Source organism: Branchiostoma lanceolatum, chromosome 3 (assembly GCF_035083965.1).
Source record: "Branchiostoma lanceolatum isolate klBraLanc5 chromosome 3, klBraLanc5.hap2, whole genome shotgun sequence".
NCBI classification, from domain to species: Eukaryota; Metazoa; Chordata; class Leptocardii; order Amphioxiformes; family Branchiostomatidae; genus Branchiostoma; species Branchiostoma lanceolatum.
Window position 1 is genome coordinate 16714430 of NC_089724.1, and position 17694 is coordinate 16732123.

The 17694-nt window shown below is 40.1% G+C and overlaps 3 protein-coding genes across 3 annotated transcripts in view; 2 read left to right on the top strand and 1 right to left on the bottom strand.

Moving 5' to 3' along the window:
• Positions 1–17694, bottom strand: part of LOC136430643 (helicase POLQ-like) — a 71042-nt gene that overhangs the window by 47534 nt on the left and 5814 nt on the right. Inside the window, exon 8 of the mRNA XM_066421420.1 lies at positions 17383–17453. Within this exon, the coding sequence (XP_066277517.1) occupies positions 17383–17453 (71 nt within the window). The remainder of the gene's footprint in view (positions 1–17382; positions 17454–17694) is intronic.
• Positions 333–6230, top strand: LOC136430652 (monoglyceride lipase-like). The gene is made up of 10 exons (XM_066421433.1): positions 333–1263; positions 1466–1575; positions 2097–2233; positions 2473–2571; positions 3086–3178; positions 3400–3478; positions 3631–3770; positions 3978–4797; positions 5265–5467; positions 5649–6230. The coding sequence occupies exons 1-8, from the start codon at positions 1052–1054 to the stop codon at positions 4077–4079; spliced, it is 972 nt and encodes a 323-aa protein (XP_066277530.1). The 5' UTR covers positions 333–1051; the 3' UTR covers positions 4080–4797; positions 5265–5467; positions 5649–6230.
• LOC136430647 (serine protease HTRA2, mitochondrial-like) lies at positions 6655–13260 on the top strand. Its single transcript, XM_066421426.1, has 6 exons — positions 6655–7091; positions 7698–7905; positions 8443–8637; positions 10719–10863; positions 11168–11360; positions 11553–13260. Exons 1-6 carry the CDS (start codon positions 6691–6693, stop codon positions 11716–11718), a joined length of 1308 nt encoding a protein of 435 aa, XP_066277523.1. The 5' UTR covers positions 6655–6690; the 3' UTR covers positions 11719–13260.

The following is a 17694-nucleotide window of genomic DNA, read 5'->3' on the forward strand; positions in this document are numbered from 1 at the left end:
GTATGGCATCTACTGGTACATAACTACAGTTCTATAAGGCTAATCTATCTAATACAAGAATAAGTAAAAAAGGGAATACATGTTTGTTAATAGTTTGACATATTCATGGAAAAGCTTAACATGTTCGATTGACATAAGTAGACCAGTAAAAAAGATATAATACTCACCCCCAAAAATGTTTGTATGATTTTCTGTTGTATTGGATTGTATTATCATACTTTTATTGAATTCATTTCGCCGCATGGAAGGCAGGTGAGCATAACGTTGACGAATTAAAGTTGGATAAGTAAATATCTTGTCGGTTGCGTAAAAAGAATCTATTTTTTAAAGACTCAACAACGAGACGATATTTACGAAACCGGTGCCAATAAGAAGGGCCCAGCATCAGCATATACATGCATAAATGTAGTGTCCTTTGTGTTGTGTTGTGTTGTGTTGAGTTAAGTTGAGTTGTGTTGTGTTGTGTTGTGTTGAGTTGTGTTGTGTTGTGTTGTGTTGAGTTGAGTTGTGTTGTGTTGTGTTAAGTTGTGTTGTGTTGTGTTGAGTTGTGTTGTGTTGTGTTGTGTCAACAGTTGGTTCCACCAAGGAAGTTAAATCAGATTTTAACCTCCTTGGTTCCTCTTTACAAACTGTAAACGTCACTGGAGAGCCCTATTCTTATTTACCTCCCGTCTTTGTTATCATCCGTTGAAAACCTGATCCGCTGCTGGGCCGCCATGGCCGCGTGTGATTGTTTCGAATCTGTTCAAATGTTATCCCTATTCCCACGGGTTTGCACGTCTCGAATAGGAAGGGATCTAGTCTGTAACTACAGCGACCTCCAAGCCAAATGTGAGAGGGAGGCATTTCGGATTGTCTCAATTTGGGTCTGGATCGTGACATTCGATTCGTCATACAACAGTAAATTGAGGACATTCCTGGGACAGCCGTGCATGTGTTGTAGGACATTCAGCTGTCCGTGGCGGCAAATGTTGACGTAGACCCCTATAGCTGCCGTCTTTCATTGCGTACCTGAATCTAATCTGAATCTAATTACGATTTAAGAAGACCTATGTCAATTGCAAGCGGCTATTGTCATAAAATACAACACCGAGGCAGTGAAACATATCGGAACAACAGACAGAAGATGGAGAGACAGGATCCAGAGACCGATGACGCGTGCACGCACGACCTAAAAGGGGTGAGCTACATGACGAATGCAGACGGACACAGTCTGTACTGTAGGGTGTGGGAACCCTCTCTGGGGGAGGGGCAGAGACCCAGGTAAGCATCTGTAGCAGTAACCTTCAACTTCCCACTGCCTGGCGTCTTGTAGAAAAACATACAATCGTTCTGCAACTAAAGCATATGACGGTAGATATGAATTTTATAGCACATAATCTAACACAATATGAATTTGAAATATTTGTATTCATTAGGTTTAAAAGATTCGCGAGATCCGTTCTTGTTGTCACATGCCATGCAGGGCTGCCGTGTTCGTATCCCACGGCCTGGGTTCGCACTGCTTGCTTGGCACGGAGAAGCTTGTGGATTTGCTGACCAGCCATGGCATCCTGGTCTTCGCCCATGACCACAGTGAGAGCTTTCGTCATGTTGTAATCCCATCCCATCAAAACGCGGGTGAACAATAACGTTACAAGTAGCCTTCTTTGCCTCAGTCGCAGTTCCTTGTCTGATTTTCGTCCGCCGTTGGCCTTTTCTAAGGACTTGAGTTGACTAAAGTACAAACTAGGCCACAGCAAGTAAATTGTATGGATGACATCCACTGCAGATCCCAAATCTAATGCAAGAAGGCCAAAGAGATGGATTGAAAATCAATTAACCTACGGCACACCCACGACTATCTTGTGAATCTAATTTCTAGTTGTAGAAAACTGTCTTCGATCGAATTTTGTCAACGGAGCTTGCTATAGATTAGCCTGAATTCAATCAAGCTTCATGTGACCGCTCGCCGCCCTGTAACCACCTCACAACGCGGGGAGGGGAGAGAAACCCCCGGACAGCTGGAGTTTACGTTATACATACTAGCTATAGATAGATAAGAAAAGATCTCTGATTTAACATACAAATCATCTTGCTGTTGCACATACATATAGTTAACCATGGACGGAGTGACGGAGAGAGAGGTGTGATCCCTGACCTCAACATTCTTGTCAGGGACGTTCTTCAACACGTAGATGCGATCACATCCAAACACAATGACATCCCTGTGTTTTTGTTTGGAGCCTCTATGGTAGGTCCCGGTACTACCTGACAGTGCATTTATCTTCGCTAAGAAGTGCATACCTCAATTGCATACTTTTGGCATTAGGAAGCTAAGTGAAGGTGAACATTATTAGACATAAGTGATTCAAAGAAATCCATTTTCCACATTATTATATTGATTTCGTCCTGTGTAGTGTCAGTGGTGTAACCTTATTGCTTTTTATTACTGGTATATCCTTCATTGCTAACGGGGACACTTGTTCACAGGGAGGTCTTATTTGTACCGAGGCAACCCTGGAGCGGCCTGAGCAGTTTGCAGGCCTGATGCTTATTGCTCCAGCCCTGAAAATACCAACGGCCTGGAAGGTAATACAAGTCCTCACCACCGATAGGATATTGAAGTCATACTTTAGTGTTCTCTGAAATTTTCTCTATCATTGACGTAAACAATTTGGTCTTTTCTGGAAGCGTCTTTGTAATCTTTTAATTACTAGTAACTAATTCTCTTCCGTGGGCTCTTTGGTGAGACGAATTAGCATTAGCTTGTAGGGCTAGTCCTTTCTCCAACGTCGCCACCCGTTGCTAATTTGTCCAAGCAAAGAGCAGACAGTACAAAATTGATTTAAAGTTAGATGTTTAAAACAAAGACTGTATTTCTACGCGTGAAAGATAAAGGAAATTTCATTTCACTGGTACTTTTTAAAAGTTGTGCCAAAGAGTGCTCATTAGCTGACCTTATTAGGTTAGTTTTCAAAGTTCATAATGATCTTCGTGTGCTAAATGCAAGTTCCATATCATCTGTGTAAAATGGACATTACTGCCGAAAAATGAATGGAACGTACAGAATGAAACCAAAGGTGATATAATTCATTTCTTACAGGTATTCTTCTTGCGAGGTATCGTAAGACTCTTTCCTGAAATACGCCGTCCTTTTTTTACCGGCGTAACCCAGCTTACCAAGGACCCAGAAAAAGTAAGATGAAGTTATCACAGGATTGTTTTCCCCTCTCTGTTTGTATCGGTGGAAGCGTCGATGAACATAATGTATTCAAAGACTTATCTGCCTCCTTCTAAACTCATGGTTACATGTACGTCCCTTTGCAGTGTGTGACATTATGCCAGACATCTATATGATTAGTTAATTGTAACAATGAAGGAAAATCAGCTGATTATTCTTCATTTGTTTTTTTGCAGCAAAGATTGATCACAGAAGATCCATATGAATGGGGCTTCCAGAGGGTCGAGCTACAATCTGCTTTAAACCTTGCCAAACGTTCGTACATTTTACAAGTCAATAAGTGGATATAAATTATTATGGAAGAAATATTAATTCAAAGAAATGTCTATAGTTGGTACATTCTCATGAGTCATGTAGCAATTGGTGATTGTATGACATATGTGAGTTCTTGTTCACCTGTGCTGTAGACGTAACACGAACCATGGGCTTACTCTCCAACATTAAATGTCCTTTCCTGGTGATGCACGGGGAAGACGACACAGTCATCAACGTTTCAGCATCCAAAAATGTTTATCATCTGATCAAGAGCAGAGAGAAAGAAATCAAGGTATTTCACTTTACTAGTGCAGCTACAACCTGAGATATTCTTTGTTAAAATGAATAGCTGCCGAATCTATTTTGATAAGTAACACGCTGCGTAATTTTCAGTAAGCCACCGTCATTAGTCGATTTGTTTTTAACGTTAACGTTAACTGTTACAATTTTGGATACTTCTGTTTTCTGACACGCATTTTGTTTCGTTCCTGTTTTACAGATCTATCCCAACTGCAGGCACACACTTCTGCTTGAAGAAGAAGAAGATGCTGCCAAAGTTCTGCAGGACACCGTTGATTGGTTGATGAGGAACATACATTGATGCATTGATAAAGTGTTAATCATTGCTGTGTCTTTGCGACTAAAAATCATGCATGATAACGTTGCTCATTGAAACGCCTGTAACAAGATAAGAATTGTATTACAGTACTAATTTATCACATCCGAAGACAGTTATCATTCTAATGCCTGCAATCTTAAGATCAATAGATATCTCGAAACATTGGTATTGAACTGCATTTTGTCTGAATTAAAACGTACTTTCAGCAGAGCACATGAAAAACACATAGCTGAAGTTTCCATCTTTGCGTTTAGATGCCGTGTTGCAGACGACTACTTTACAACGCATGCCCAATAGATTCGTTCACATTGCCGCCATTTTTTAATTCCAAGCTTCAGCTTCGTGTGCTGCATAACGTAGCTGGACTACGTGTATCGGTGAAGGTCTATCTATCCTAGCGTCACGTAGTGCGAAGACCTCATCAGCCGTGTCATTTTGAGAGAAATTGCACAACGGAGGCGCCTCTTGTTGCCGTCGGCTGACTCGACACTCATTCTAGTTGTTACCATCGTCATGCAAATGTCACTCTAGAAATTTATCGTTCGCGACTAGATAATGGCTCGAACCAAGCAACTGTCGAGGAAACGTGGCTCACAACAAAGATCAGTGACGTTTGCCTCTCCGGTGAAATCGTCCGCACAGCCCTGGCCGTCCCCTTTTGTCACAAAGGCAGCGAATCAGCATGACCCTCAACGCCAAGGTAGGAACGAATTATCCAAGCGCATTACTATGAAGTTCAATAAAGGCTCTGCAATAAAGTGTCTAATCGATGAACGTTTTATGATTGCTTTTATAATCATACAGCAGAGTTATCAAAGATCCATAATGATACGAAGACATGAATCGTGGTCAAATTAATTTGGAACATCCCGTACACGAAGCGCTTGTAAGCGACCTCTCAGTTGCTGGGATAGTCTGATCAACACTTTGAGCACCGTGTGTTTGTTTAATTCGTACTGAATGAGTCATAACACCCTAACCCCAACCCACTCCATAACCCCCAGCGGTATTCTCCAAGCAGAGGTTTCGATCGGGGGAATAGTAGTGGCCGGGATTCGTGAAGGGAGGGCAGTGTTAAAATCCCGGCCACTACTATCCTCCCGATCGAAACCTCTGCTTGGAGAATAATAAACGGCCCGGCTGACCTGGACATTCATCTCATTTCAGCCACAAAGGTGGACAATGCCGACAAGAGGACAATACAAAAACGTTTTCGTCCAGGGAGAAAAGCTCTCAAAGAGATCCGCAAGTTCCAACGCAGTACCGCACTCCTCATTCCCAAAATGACCTTCCAACGACTAGTTAGAGAGGTCGCCTGGCGGTTCAATCTGGAACTGAAGTTTCAAGTCGACGCTCTTTTTGCCCTACAAGTACGTGTCTCAATTCGAAAACTTTAATACATAAAGACAATATAAGTAGCTTTAAAGTAAACTGGTGCATAATGTAGTATAAAGGGCTCTGAATTTCGGTTGGCAACAAGTCAGATGAAGTTCGTTTGTTGTTTTGCGTGAAGATTTTAAAGATTTTTTGTTTGTTGTTTGATATCTACAGGAAGCTGCAGAGGTCTACCTGGTGGGGTTGTTCGAGGACTTGGACTTGTGCGCCATGCACGCCAAGCGGGTCACTGTCATGCCCAGCGACATGCACCTTGCTCTGCGGCTGCGTGGAGAGAGGTTATCAGGGTCATCGGCAAACACCGAGAGAAAGCTGACTTAAATCTAGATCTCTGGCATTGTTCTTACTATCGATCAGAATGATATTGATATTCCAGTTGTGCATCCATTCCATTAAGTAGGAGTTATGTCATGTGCAATGTTATGATGATGACGATGACACTGTGCATTTATTGACTAGATAAATGAAACAATTTTTGGCAAATGAACATTTGGCATACAAATGTAATATATGATATAAGACGTTCTGTCTAATGTTAATCTTTACCTGTATTTATGACCAACCAGAAGGACTACTAGTAGTAGTTAGTAGGCGGTTTTATCTGATTGAAACCTCCTTGGTAGTACTGACAGTTAAGGTTCTGTGTACCAAATAGGCAAGACTATAATAGAAACAAAATTTTGAATGAAATAAAGTTAAGCTGCAATTGAATAAAAGCAACGCCAATGGCCTATTGTATTACATGGTGTGTTTTTAACGACAATTTCACTACATATAGACAACAAAAAAGTTTGCTACTTTTTTCGGGTACTTTCTAGAACTCGTACTATGTGCAGTGCTTTACTTGAGAAAAAAAAAGACAACACATTTCTCCTACTTTGATACAAGAGCCTACGGAAACTTGTTGAACTTGAAGTTTTTTCTTGTTTTTGTTTCAACCAACGTTTTCAGTAAGAAATGCATCAACTCGATGCTTGTAATGGTGAATTCCTTTACAATATTCTAACAACGTGTGTCTGCCTTTATTTTCGAAGAGATTCAGTACGAGATATTGTTAGTAACTTAACGTTGGACGTTTACGTGCCGCGTCAAACAATATTGATTATGATCAAATATTCCTGATGAAGATTTTTAAAATTGTCACCCCTCTAAAGCTAGTAGTCTCTTCCCGGAGGAGGATGACGGGAAGAACTAAAAAATGGCGGCTTTCAGAAGTGTGTGTGAACTTCTCCGCTCAAGTGTATGCCAAAAACTCATTTCTACGCGAATAGCAAGGACAGGTTTGTGTTTGAGGACATGCTCAACATCTGCGGGGAACAATACGTCAAACGGTTACAAGTATTTGAGGGACAGCGGGATTGTTGTGGGTTGTTTTGCGTGGGGTTATGTCATCGGTAAGTTCGGAGTCCCGTACATCTGGCCCAGCACGGATTCAGACGACAAGGAGAAAAGTTCGATTGTGAAGAAAGTAGACGCCGCAGAGCCATTCTATGGAGGTGAAGGGCACGGAGGAATACCAAGGTCCAAACAGTTTAATTTCATCGCCGATGTTGTGGAAATTGCGTCACCGGCCGTGGTTTACATAGAAATTCACGGAAAGTAAGTCAACGATCTTCACTTCCGGGTTCAAACTTGATCGATCAAAGCATAATGTCCTTGATCAAAGACAATGTATATTTTGCTGCAATTACTGACTTTTGATTTGTTTTTATATAATGCATGTTTGTGTACTTCGATCTTCAATATTACTCATAACATTGTACTTACAGAAGTCGTTAATGTTAATGCTAGACATAGATTCTGGAAGGCGAGACACTGTTGTGTAATATTGGGCCCCCATTTAGTCATCATGCTAACTTTGGTAACATGCTCCTCATCTTACGTCATACGTGTACATCTACATAGTGAGAGCTGTTTCTGTCCATTGATCATAATTTTCGTAAACGAAAGGAATTAGGAACAGTTACGCATACCTTTGATTTCAAAGGATGTCAAGATTCTGTTGAAAAATCAATTGTTTTGCCAAACCTTCTTAATATTTTGGAGTACTATTTACTGCGTAAAGAAACCTAGATATCAGACATAAAGATATATTGATTATTATTTTAACAAGTTTGGGCACTGCTTAACAGGTTTGGGCAGTATTGAACTCAAAACAAATGTGTTTTGTTGTTAATATCTATCTTTAACTTTGTTACTCCCCAGGAATCCATTCACAGGGGGCCGGGCACCCACTTCTAATGGCTCTGGCTTTATCGTACGCGAAGACGGCCTGGTCGTAACCAATGCTCACGTCGTAGCAAACAAGAGGTACGTGAAAGTCAGGCTACAGGACGGGAGACTACTAGATGGTGTTGTTACACTGGTGGACCAAGCTGCGGACATTGCAGCAGTCAAGATCATCAACTGCAATGTACGTCATCTTCGTTTTGATTGATCACTTTTTACGTTCTTTCTGTAATTTTGTATCACACCTTGCAGATGAGGAGTGTTATTGACAAATAATATTGATATTCCCGAGATGTTTCAATGGTAATACCCACTGTAAGGCATACGTCATTCAGTCAATGAATACAAATTACATATCAACATGTTTACAAACCAATAATTATGAAACATGACCTCAGTTAACACTACACAACCGGCAGTGAACACACTTGGTGACTGCTATCTAAAACTGAGATGTACAAATGTATCAATGGTATGGTAATACCCACTGTACTATGGCATTCGTCATTCATTCAATGTATACAAATTACATATACCGGTAAACATGTTTACATGCCAATAATTATGAAACACTACCATCAGTGAACATACTTGGTGACTGCTACCTAAAACTGGTCTGAATTTGTTTACACAAGTAATTAGTAGTAAAGTATGACTATGAGACATTTGTAGCAGAAAACTACAATGCAAAACAACTGCCCATCCTTGCTTCTCTGTGCAGACAGCACTCAAGACAGTCAAGCTTGGCAACTCCTCTACCTTGCGGCCCGGAGAGTGGGTGGTTGCCATGGGGAGCCCACTGTCGCTAAGCAACACCATCACCGCGGGCGTGATCAGCTCGGTGCAGAGGGGCAGCCGTGAACTGGGACTCCGACACAACGATATAGACTACATACAGACGGATGCTGCTATCAATGTAAGGAAAATATGATAACTTCAGGACCTTGCAAACCATGGTCGGGTGTTGAATCACATTTTTGCAGTCCTTATGTATTTTTAATTGCCCTGAGAAAGATGACAGATGTTCACCAAAACATTGGTTGAATAAATCTCTTGGCTGTGTACAAAGAGTCTTTTTATTCAGCTCTTAGGCCACAGCAAGTAAATTTTATGGATGACATCCTCTGCAGACTCCAAATTTGTTGTTGATTATAATGGCACAGCAATTACAGACTATGATACAAGTTTGGCATGAGGGCTTCACTGTGTCTTCCTGTAAGTTGGTGATGATGAGCAATCTTATCACAGCCTGCATACACAATAATTGTACAACGCATTTGTACAGAGTTTTCACCATTCTTACATGTGCAAATGCATCTAGAACGTTTTTTGCGATAGAAGTGACAGTAGTTTGCAACATATTGTACTATTTTCGGTATGTTGACCACTGCCAAAGGGTAAAAAAATTCTTGTTTTTGCGTTTCGGCGCCTTCGCGCCGGAACGCAATGTCCTGGCTTTTACCTTCGATGCATGCATAGCGCATGCAGGATGCTTCGATCAAGGCTCGATGCATGCTGTTTGGTTCAACACTGTGTCGCACACCAGAAGACCTTATATGGCAATACGTTCCCAAATCCTTGTATAGCCGTTGCCTTATATGGCAAGGGAGCACGAAAAGGCAGGCAGGCTAGATTTGCATGACACACAGGAGGGCGACCGCATGTAACTGCTACAACTGTTCGGAAATATCATTGCATTGTGGTTTCGGACTTTGATATCCTGAAAAATGACCATATTACATCTATTCCACAAGATTGCAGAAGAAAAAAAATGATTTCGTCAAGAAAACGACCAAAAATCGACATAAATGATACCATATAGTGAGGTTATAGCATTACGTACAGAGAGACGGGTTACGTACCGCAGCTTAGCCCATCTGGCAACGCGAAGCACTTCGGACCTAGAAGATCCGGGTTCGTGTCCGTGCATGGATTTTTTTTTTCTTTTTAGATATTGAATATCAAAAATATATATTGATATTATATTAATCTATCAATGTCATATTTATGAATATCATTTTTTCATTTTTTTCATTAATAAATAAAGAAATATTTTATATTTGTTATTTTTAAATATTCATTTAATATATACAAGGCCTTTGTCTTATGAACAGGACTTCATAGATTCCAAACCCGGCATTCAAATTTTTCTGTTCATTGTAATGGAAAATACCGTGCAGCGGCTCCTATGCGCGGTAAGATGATTCTTGCAAAACACTCGCCACTAAACTTCTATCCCCGATGTAAACAGAGGCTCTTGATGTTGTTTGCAAAACAGCGATCCTTTGTTACAGTAGCAAATGCTCCATTGTTCAGTATCGACTTCATTCAGACAACACGGACGTGGAAAGTGGCGCCGCTCGGCACAAAACTATGGGAATTTTCATGAATTTTAGTAAAATTACCCAGGAAAATAAGGAAGAAATGTTGTAAATGCGGAAACCAGAATAATACGGATGAGGTAGCTGTTGATTTGTTTGACATTTGGTAGTCATTTTAGATAGAACCTTAGCTGTTATGAACTTCTATTTCACTTAATTACCATAGTGCTGATGATTCAATGGTGCTTTTTCAAATTTTATGTTTTATTGCGTGCCATGTACATAATTACATTGATAGCTTTTATAATGAGCCTATTGTACATTTTACAAATAAGTACAAGTTGTAGGCCAAGACCAGCTTTTTCAAAAGCAGTTAAGTTAAGTGACGTAACTTCAAAATTGCTTTCCCCAATCTGCCTTTCTCTATTAAAATAGTACTCATTTCCCAAAATGACAATTTTTCTTATAGACTGAACAGCCCTTGAGTGACTTTCTCTGGCAGATTTTACTTCAAGTAAAGGGAAAAGACAATTCACACTCATAAACGTAGCCGAAACGCCAGCTTTTTTGAAAAGCTCTTGTTTATTTCAAAATCAGTCAAAAATCAATGCGCGTGCTGATGTCATCCATAGAATTTACTTTCTGTGGCCTTATTTCAATTTGTTTTTTCCAACAGTTTGGTAACTCAGGCGGCCCACTGGTGAACTTGGATGGGGAGGTTATTGGGGTCAATACCATGAAGGTCACGACTGGGATCTCCTTTGCTATTCCCATCGACAAGGTCAAGGAGTTCTTGAAAAATGTTGAAGAGAAGGAGAAAGGTAATGGTGATATACAGCTGCCTGTGGCAAAACCCCTTCATGACCAGAGTAACAGTAAATGTTACTTTTGTTTACATTACTTTCAGTTTTTAAAGTATAACTACTAAGTTTATATGCTTCCTATCTTGTTGTATTTTTATTTCTTAGATCTTAAGTGACACTACTATTCTAGGTACTTGAAAACGCATTAGTCTCTCTTTTGTCATCCTATCAATTGAGGATCACAAAGGAAGGAGTGGATTTCCTTGAGCTTTTGTTGCATTTGAATTTTAAATCTCTCTTTCTCTAATCCTACACACAACAGCCCAGAAAGGATGGTTTGGCAGGGGACAGGTGGCTCCTCCTGCCCCGCCCAAGAGGCGTTACCTTGGTGTCACCATGGTTACGCTCACGCCCAGCATCATCATGGAGCTGCAGGAGAGAAGAACAGACTTCCCTGATGATGTGAAGAGTGGAGTTTGGGTGCACAGGATCATCGTGGGGTCACCTGCATACAGGTAAAGCTGGGGAGGAATAATAATAGTTAGTGTCAGGTACAAAAAACATGTACCAAATGTATACTGAACTGTATTCCGAGTCCGACACAACTAAAACAAGAAGATCTCATACCTCCGATGATGTTTGAATATAGTGTATTAGACATAGACAGAATTTGTCAATGCTGATGATTCTGCACCCTTTGGTTACAGTGCGGGTATCCGTCCTGGTGACGTCATCACCAGTATCAACGGCCGTCAGGTGACGTCAGCACGAGACATCTATGACGCGGTGAATAGCGGGCAGCAGCTGAACATCACCTGTCACAGGGGGAGGACTGTTCATCATCTTCAGGTCACACCTGAGGAGGCTGACTGAGGGGGTTGGGGGGATACCTTATTAAACACTTGTACATAGTAATACCCTTTATTTACTTTTGTTTGTATAGCATGTGTCAGACAGTGGTAGGTACTTATGAATAACTTGAACTTTTCAGTCTTAAGCTTGTTGCTACCCTAAAAAATCTCTGAAGAAGAACTGAAGACACCAATACCTGTAAATTGAAATCTTACAGCATTCATACAAGTGTCTCGGAAAATTGTAATGGTACTAGTATTTTAGTCGCAAAAAAGAATTCAATACCTCTATTGGGTATACACACACATGGGAAACGTATCCTTATCCTGGCCTTGCAGGTACTGAATGTAGTTTGTATTTGATGTGTTATTTTCCTGTTCATAAAAGTAGATGAATAATTAAAAAAGAACATACTGTATTCTTGGAGTAGAGTTAGCTGATATGTGGCCAACTCTGCAAGATAAAAAGTGAAACCTTGGGTTGAATATTAACAAGTACATTTCACAAGTCAATTACTGCTAACTGATGAATTATCTGTATGGAGTTCAGTGGCACAACCGGCAGCCAAATGTGTGAAAAAAACCCTGACAGTGATGCATACTGTACCTGTGGACAAAGATTGTGTTGTTACAACATGCCACTTTGTTTTGGTGTACATGTACTTGATGCTGTCTATTCATTTTCACATAACTTTCTTCTCAATACATTGTATGTCCAAATGTAAATTTCTGTTAAAATGTTTTAGAATGTTTATTGAATCAACTTAAAGATTGTTGTTGTGTATTTTGATAACTTGTACATGTATGTTAGTAAAATAATTGCATCTCATTCTTTCTACTAGAGAATAAGTTTGCCGCAGAGTACAAAGACCGACTAATGTACTCATTAAAAGAAGGCAGAGTTCTTAACGAGTGACGTAGCATACTTGATTTTGGTTGCAAATTTTGCCATTTAAATGCATGAGACTCTTGTCAACAGAGCCCCAGGAGTTGGAGTTGTTCATTAAAGCAACAATGTCATCCTACAACGGCTGTCCTTGGACTGCATTGCATCTAAATATATTTTTAAGGCTTTTGCTCCAGAAACATGGGATACAAAATAACTTGTATCAATGATACATGTACATGTAAAGGGCTGCACTAGCAGGCTGTCGACTTTGTAAGGTACCTCCACAACATACTTTGGAGTAGAATGAAGGTCCCAGTATCCTTTAACAAAATATTGTTGCTAATGAAGGACAAGATTATGTCATTCCATCCTCATGACAAACTTGTACATTAAAAAACAAGATTTGTCAAATCAGGCCAGGTGAGTGTAACAGAAAAATTACATGTACGACTGGGGAAAACCCTGTCAGAATGCATTCTCGGAAAATGTACAGTTAAGCGTAAATGTTCAAAGCATGAGATGGGAAAATATGCATGATATACCTTCTGAATTTTAATGCTTTCTGTTTGTTTGGGTTCAGAGTATTGCACTTTCCTTGTTTTCTTTCTCTCTTGGTCTTGAGTTTTATCTTTATGTTTGAATATACTAGTATACTTATAGTCTCGACATGAATTTGATGAAAATGTTTCATGCTCAATTGACTGTAATATACAAATTTGAGGACTCTTAGCTGTATTGTTGTCAATTAGTTGATTACCAGACCCCCCCCCCCCTCAACACACACACCTCTCAAAAAAGCAGACACCTGCATGATTGTCAGCAACTTTATTTTCACTTGACATTGCATTTAAGGCACTCTAGGAACAAACTAGAACTTACTAAGCACAACAAAGTGTAATAAGTAATCTCGAATAGTAGAATTCATGACAACAGCCTTTGCACAGGGTGGGTTTACTACTGCAGGTAGAAATTGTGTGATGACTGGAATATGTATACATATATTGCAACCTTTTTAAATTACACTGCTTAAAACCTGTGGTACTGCTGTTACTTGAATTGAAATACATCTGTATGTCTGTAGATGGTAACGATGTAAACTTTAAGTTTTAAGACCTGAACCTGTACTTCATAATACTATAACACTTCTTAATGTGATATATCTCTTCGGCCTGCACCTGATTAAATGTAACAAACATGAGATGCATATATGTAAGGAAAATTCAGGGACATTTAGTTGTGACTACAGATGAATATTATAAAAGATGCTTGTACATCACTGCCTATCTAATGTACCTTATTGATGATTGACAACAGTAACTACAAAAATGCCCCTGATATATGTTCCTAAAAATAAATGATGACCAATGTTATACAATTGGCAAATGTCATGGTACAAAGAAATACAACATATACATATCTTACACTACTTACATAGTTCTACTGTGGTGGCATAGAAACCACAAGCCCTTGACAAGTGTATATATTAGCACAAGCAGATGGTTTACAACCTTTGAGTTTGGACATGTGTAACACATTTTAACAATCATGAATTGAATTCTTATCGATAAAATTTTTGAAGTCATGGATAGCTTCAGAAATTGTATACTGAAAATGTGTTATTGACTTATCTTGTGTATCATGTCTTTGAAATCAGAGACCTAGATATCAAAGTATTTGATATCACAGCTAAAGCTTGTATTTTTTTTACTGCACACGTGTGTGTGTGGGGGTGGAAAATGTCAGAAAGTTGATACTCTATTTTCTTGATTGCACATAAAGGAAATAAAACTGCAATCATTGCAAAGCATTTACAAGGCCTGAGTAATACAAACAAGTACAAGCTACTACATGCATGTCAGCAAGAACACAAAAAAACGCAAAAACATTATGTGCATAACGTATGCACTGTCATAGATGAATATTACAATATTGGCCACTGCAGTTTACTTTAACAAGGTGTTAAAATCTACAAAGTATAATCAAGCTTCGATAAGAAATATTGCAGAAGGATTATATATATTGCAAGAGATTTTGATTGACAGTTTTATGATTGCCACAATAATTACAATTCTTATCAGCCTGAAATTGCCAGAACAAGGCCAAAGGATTTGAGCCTAAAAGCAACAATATAAGACAATTTAGAGACTAAACTGTTAAGAAAAACAATGTTATATGAACTGCAACCAGATCTATCTTTTGGCTGGAATAAGTTTACAGCAACTGTAGTAATTATAGATAATGTACAGGTAACGAGGTGAAATAGTGCTGTAATTCAAAGAACATGTCTTTTCATAATCTATACTTGGCAAAAGGAATGAGGTACGTTTAGGAAACGTAGATGTGTCCTGAAATGTCCACCTTGTGATAATTTTGAATATTGTAACAGTGTACCGGGTAGTCACATTTCAAACTGCTTGTTCCTTAGATGTGTGAAAACCAATACAAATGGTCCCCCCCCAAAAAAATATAGTTTAAGTCAAAACTGTGTGTTGGAGATGGTGCTCCTTGGTTTTGCTAGGCTCTCATAAGGGGGAGGGTACATCCTAGGTGTGGTCGTAGGTGAAAGGTCAGGGTTGAAGGCACGGAACCGGTACTCCAGCTTTGTGTCCGTCCCGCCTCGAACCAGCTCTCTGTGCAGCTGTTCAGCCTGACGCAACAAAAGCGAAACCATGTTTAGTACAAACGTATACCCGCCACCCCTTATCTTTTCCACAAAATGTGTTTTGGATACAGGGTAATGCAGTAAGCGAAAGCGAAGAAACAGCCATCAATGCAGTAGGAGCCTTCAAGGTTAAAACCTATACTCCAACTGGAAACACATGCCTGTAATAATGTTTACTTTGCTTGTATAATGCAACGAGACCTTTGAAGAATATCACACCTGGAAACCTTATTTGATTCATGTATATCAGGGTGCCATCGGACCATCTGCATATACAAAATGTATAACTTAGTATTGCAGAACCTGTTTTATTTCAATATCATTCTGTATGTATATGACTCTTAAACAAAAAAAGAAGACTTATCTGTGCGTACAATTTGCAGGTCTTTCCTGGCCTGCTCCAGGTCTTCCTTGGCATCCCCCTTTTGTTTTTGTCTGTCCTGAAGTTTGGCAGCGTGCTCCTTGATGCGCCTCTGCAACTCTATGTCACGGGCAGTTCTACGCAGATGGATACGAACAAAGAGAAGTAATTAAATGACAAATCTTAGATAGTTTTCATCCAAGATATGCATGTTCTTTCCTTCTAGAAGCAATACCGGCATACAATGTACATTGTCAGTGGCGGCGGCACAGGGGGGGTAAGGGGGGCGGCTGCCCCCCCGAAAAATATGTTGGGGGGGCAATCAAGCGGAAACCCTTGTGAATCTTTTCACTAACAGAGATTTTCTTAACTTAGCTTACTCTACCATTTGTCTCTCAAAATGCAGGAAATAGCGTTTCAGCGGGTCAAGATTTCAAAATTTTCTCCGACGTACGTTAGCATACTAGGATTGTTGCGCCTTAGGATTGTTGCGCCGCCGGCGTATATGTCGGGACGGCGTCGCCCTCCAAAGCTCATGCTGAAACCCTTCTGTATTTGTTCAATCTATCAGCAAAATTTGCCTCTCAAGATTCAGGAAAAAGCATTTCAGGGCGTCAAGATTTCAAAATTTTTCCAGACGAGAACGTTGCCACCGGCGAAAAATATGTCGGGAGGGCTTGAGAGCGTCGCACCCCAAAACTCAAGCTGAAACCCGTCTGTATTTTTTCACATATAGAGATATCATTAACCTTTTAGCTTACTTTGTCAGCAAAATTTGCCCCTCAAAATTCAGGAAACAGCGTTTCAATGGGTCAAAATTGGTAAACTTTTCAATGTCGCGCTCCGGCGGAAAAATCATATATCTGGAGGGCGTGACGTCCAACAAAGCTCAAGCTGAAACCCTTCTGTATTTTTTTTCACTTATAGAGATGTCATTAAACTTAAATTACTTTACCATCAAAATTTGCCCCTCAGAATTCAAGAAATAGCGTTTCAATGGGTCAAGAATTTTTAATTTTCCTGTGGGAGCATGTCGTGCCTCTGGCGAAAAAATATGTCAGGAGGGCGCCGTTCCCCCAAAATCAAGCTGAAACCTTTCTGCATTTTTTTTCACAAATAGAGTTTTCATTAAACTTAGCTTACTCTTCCAGCAAAATTTGTCCCTCAGATTGCAGGAAATAGCATTTCAGAGGGTCTAGATTTCAAAATTTCCCGGGGGAGCATACCCCCGGACCCCCCCTAGTATTGTCGCGCCTTCGGCGCTCGTCTTAGTGACATTACATCTCAACTCATCTCGCCCCCCCCCCATTACAAGTTTCGTGCCGCCGCCTCTGATTGTTAGTTGTGTGTACATGTACTCTTCTTCAATAGACCTCTTTTCAAACTCCGGCGCCATTGCAAAATCTGCTCTCGTGAGAGCACAATCTGGCGGGAACGTGCGTGAGTTGGCCGAAAACAATGGTACGATTACTGCTTGTTCCTTGATTTTGCCCAACTCACATTTCCACCAGATTAAACTCTTGCGTGAGCATATTTCGCAAAGGCATCACAGAAAGGGCCAGAAATAGGCCATCTAGCTAAATTTTTAGATTTGCATGCAAGTGTTGCAGACAAAAGAAGCACATTTCAGCACCCAATAATGTTTAGCCAAGGTAGATTTTAGGACCTAATTGGTTAATAACAGAGGAACTGACTTGGCCCTTTCAGCAGCTTCCCTGGATAAGATCTGGTTGATTCTTTCCTGCTGAGCTTTGGTGTCCCCAAGCATCCTAGGCCTCTCCTTCCTGTCAACCATCTTCATGTGGGCAGAGTCCACACCGTAAGGAGTCTTTATGGGCTTGTGGTCTGGTAAAAATGATTTTAAAAAAGTAAAATAAAAACACACAAATACAAAAATTTCACCAAGTACATACTTTGATTTCCTGAAGTGCTAATTTTTATGGCCAGCCTGGACCTGTTAATATCCATTGCATTTCGTGTACAATCTACGGGTAACCTCCATTAACATTAATCCGCTGGGTTACATAAATCTACCACTTTGAAAAACAGTGTTTGGGGGGTCTCTAGTGCAGCAACCCCCCAGGTA

Bases quoted from the DNA above. Each gene is read 5' to 3' on its own strand.
- LOC136430647 (XM_066421426.1), top strand. From the start codon at position 6,691: ATGGCGGCTTTCAGAAGTGTGTGTGAACTTCTCCGCTCAAGTGTATGC. The intron at 7,906-8,442 runs GTACGTCATCTT...TTCTCTGTGCAG, and splicing joins TCAAGATCATCAACTGCAAT to ACAGCACTCAAGACAGTCAA. The intron at 8,638-10,718 runs GTAAGGAAAATA...TTTTTCCAACAG, and splicing joins AGACGGATGCTGCTATCAAT to TTTGGTAACTCAGGCGGCCC.
- LOC136430652 (XM_066421433.1), top strand. From the start codon at position 1,052: ATGTCAATTGCAAGCGGCTATTGTCATAAAATACAACACCGAGGCAGT. The intron at 2,234-2,472 runs GTAGGTCCCGGT...ACTTGTTCACAG, and splicing joins TTTTGTTTGGAGCCTCTATG to GGAGGTCTTATTTGTACCGA. The intron at 2,572-3,085 runs GTAATACAAGTC...CATTTCTTACAG, and splicing joins AAATACCAACGGCCTGGAAG to GTATTCTTCTTGCGAGGTAT.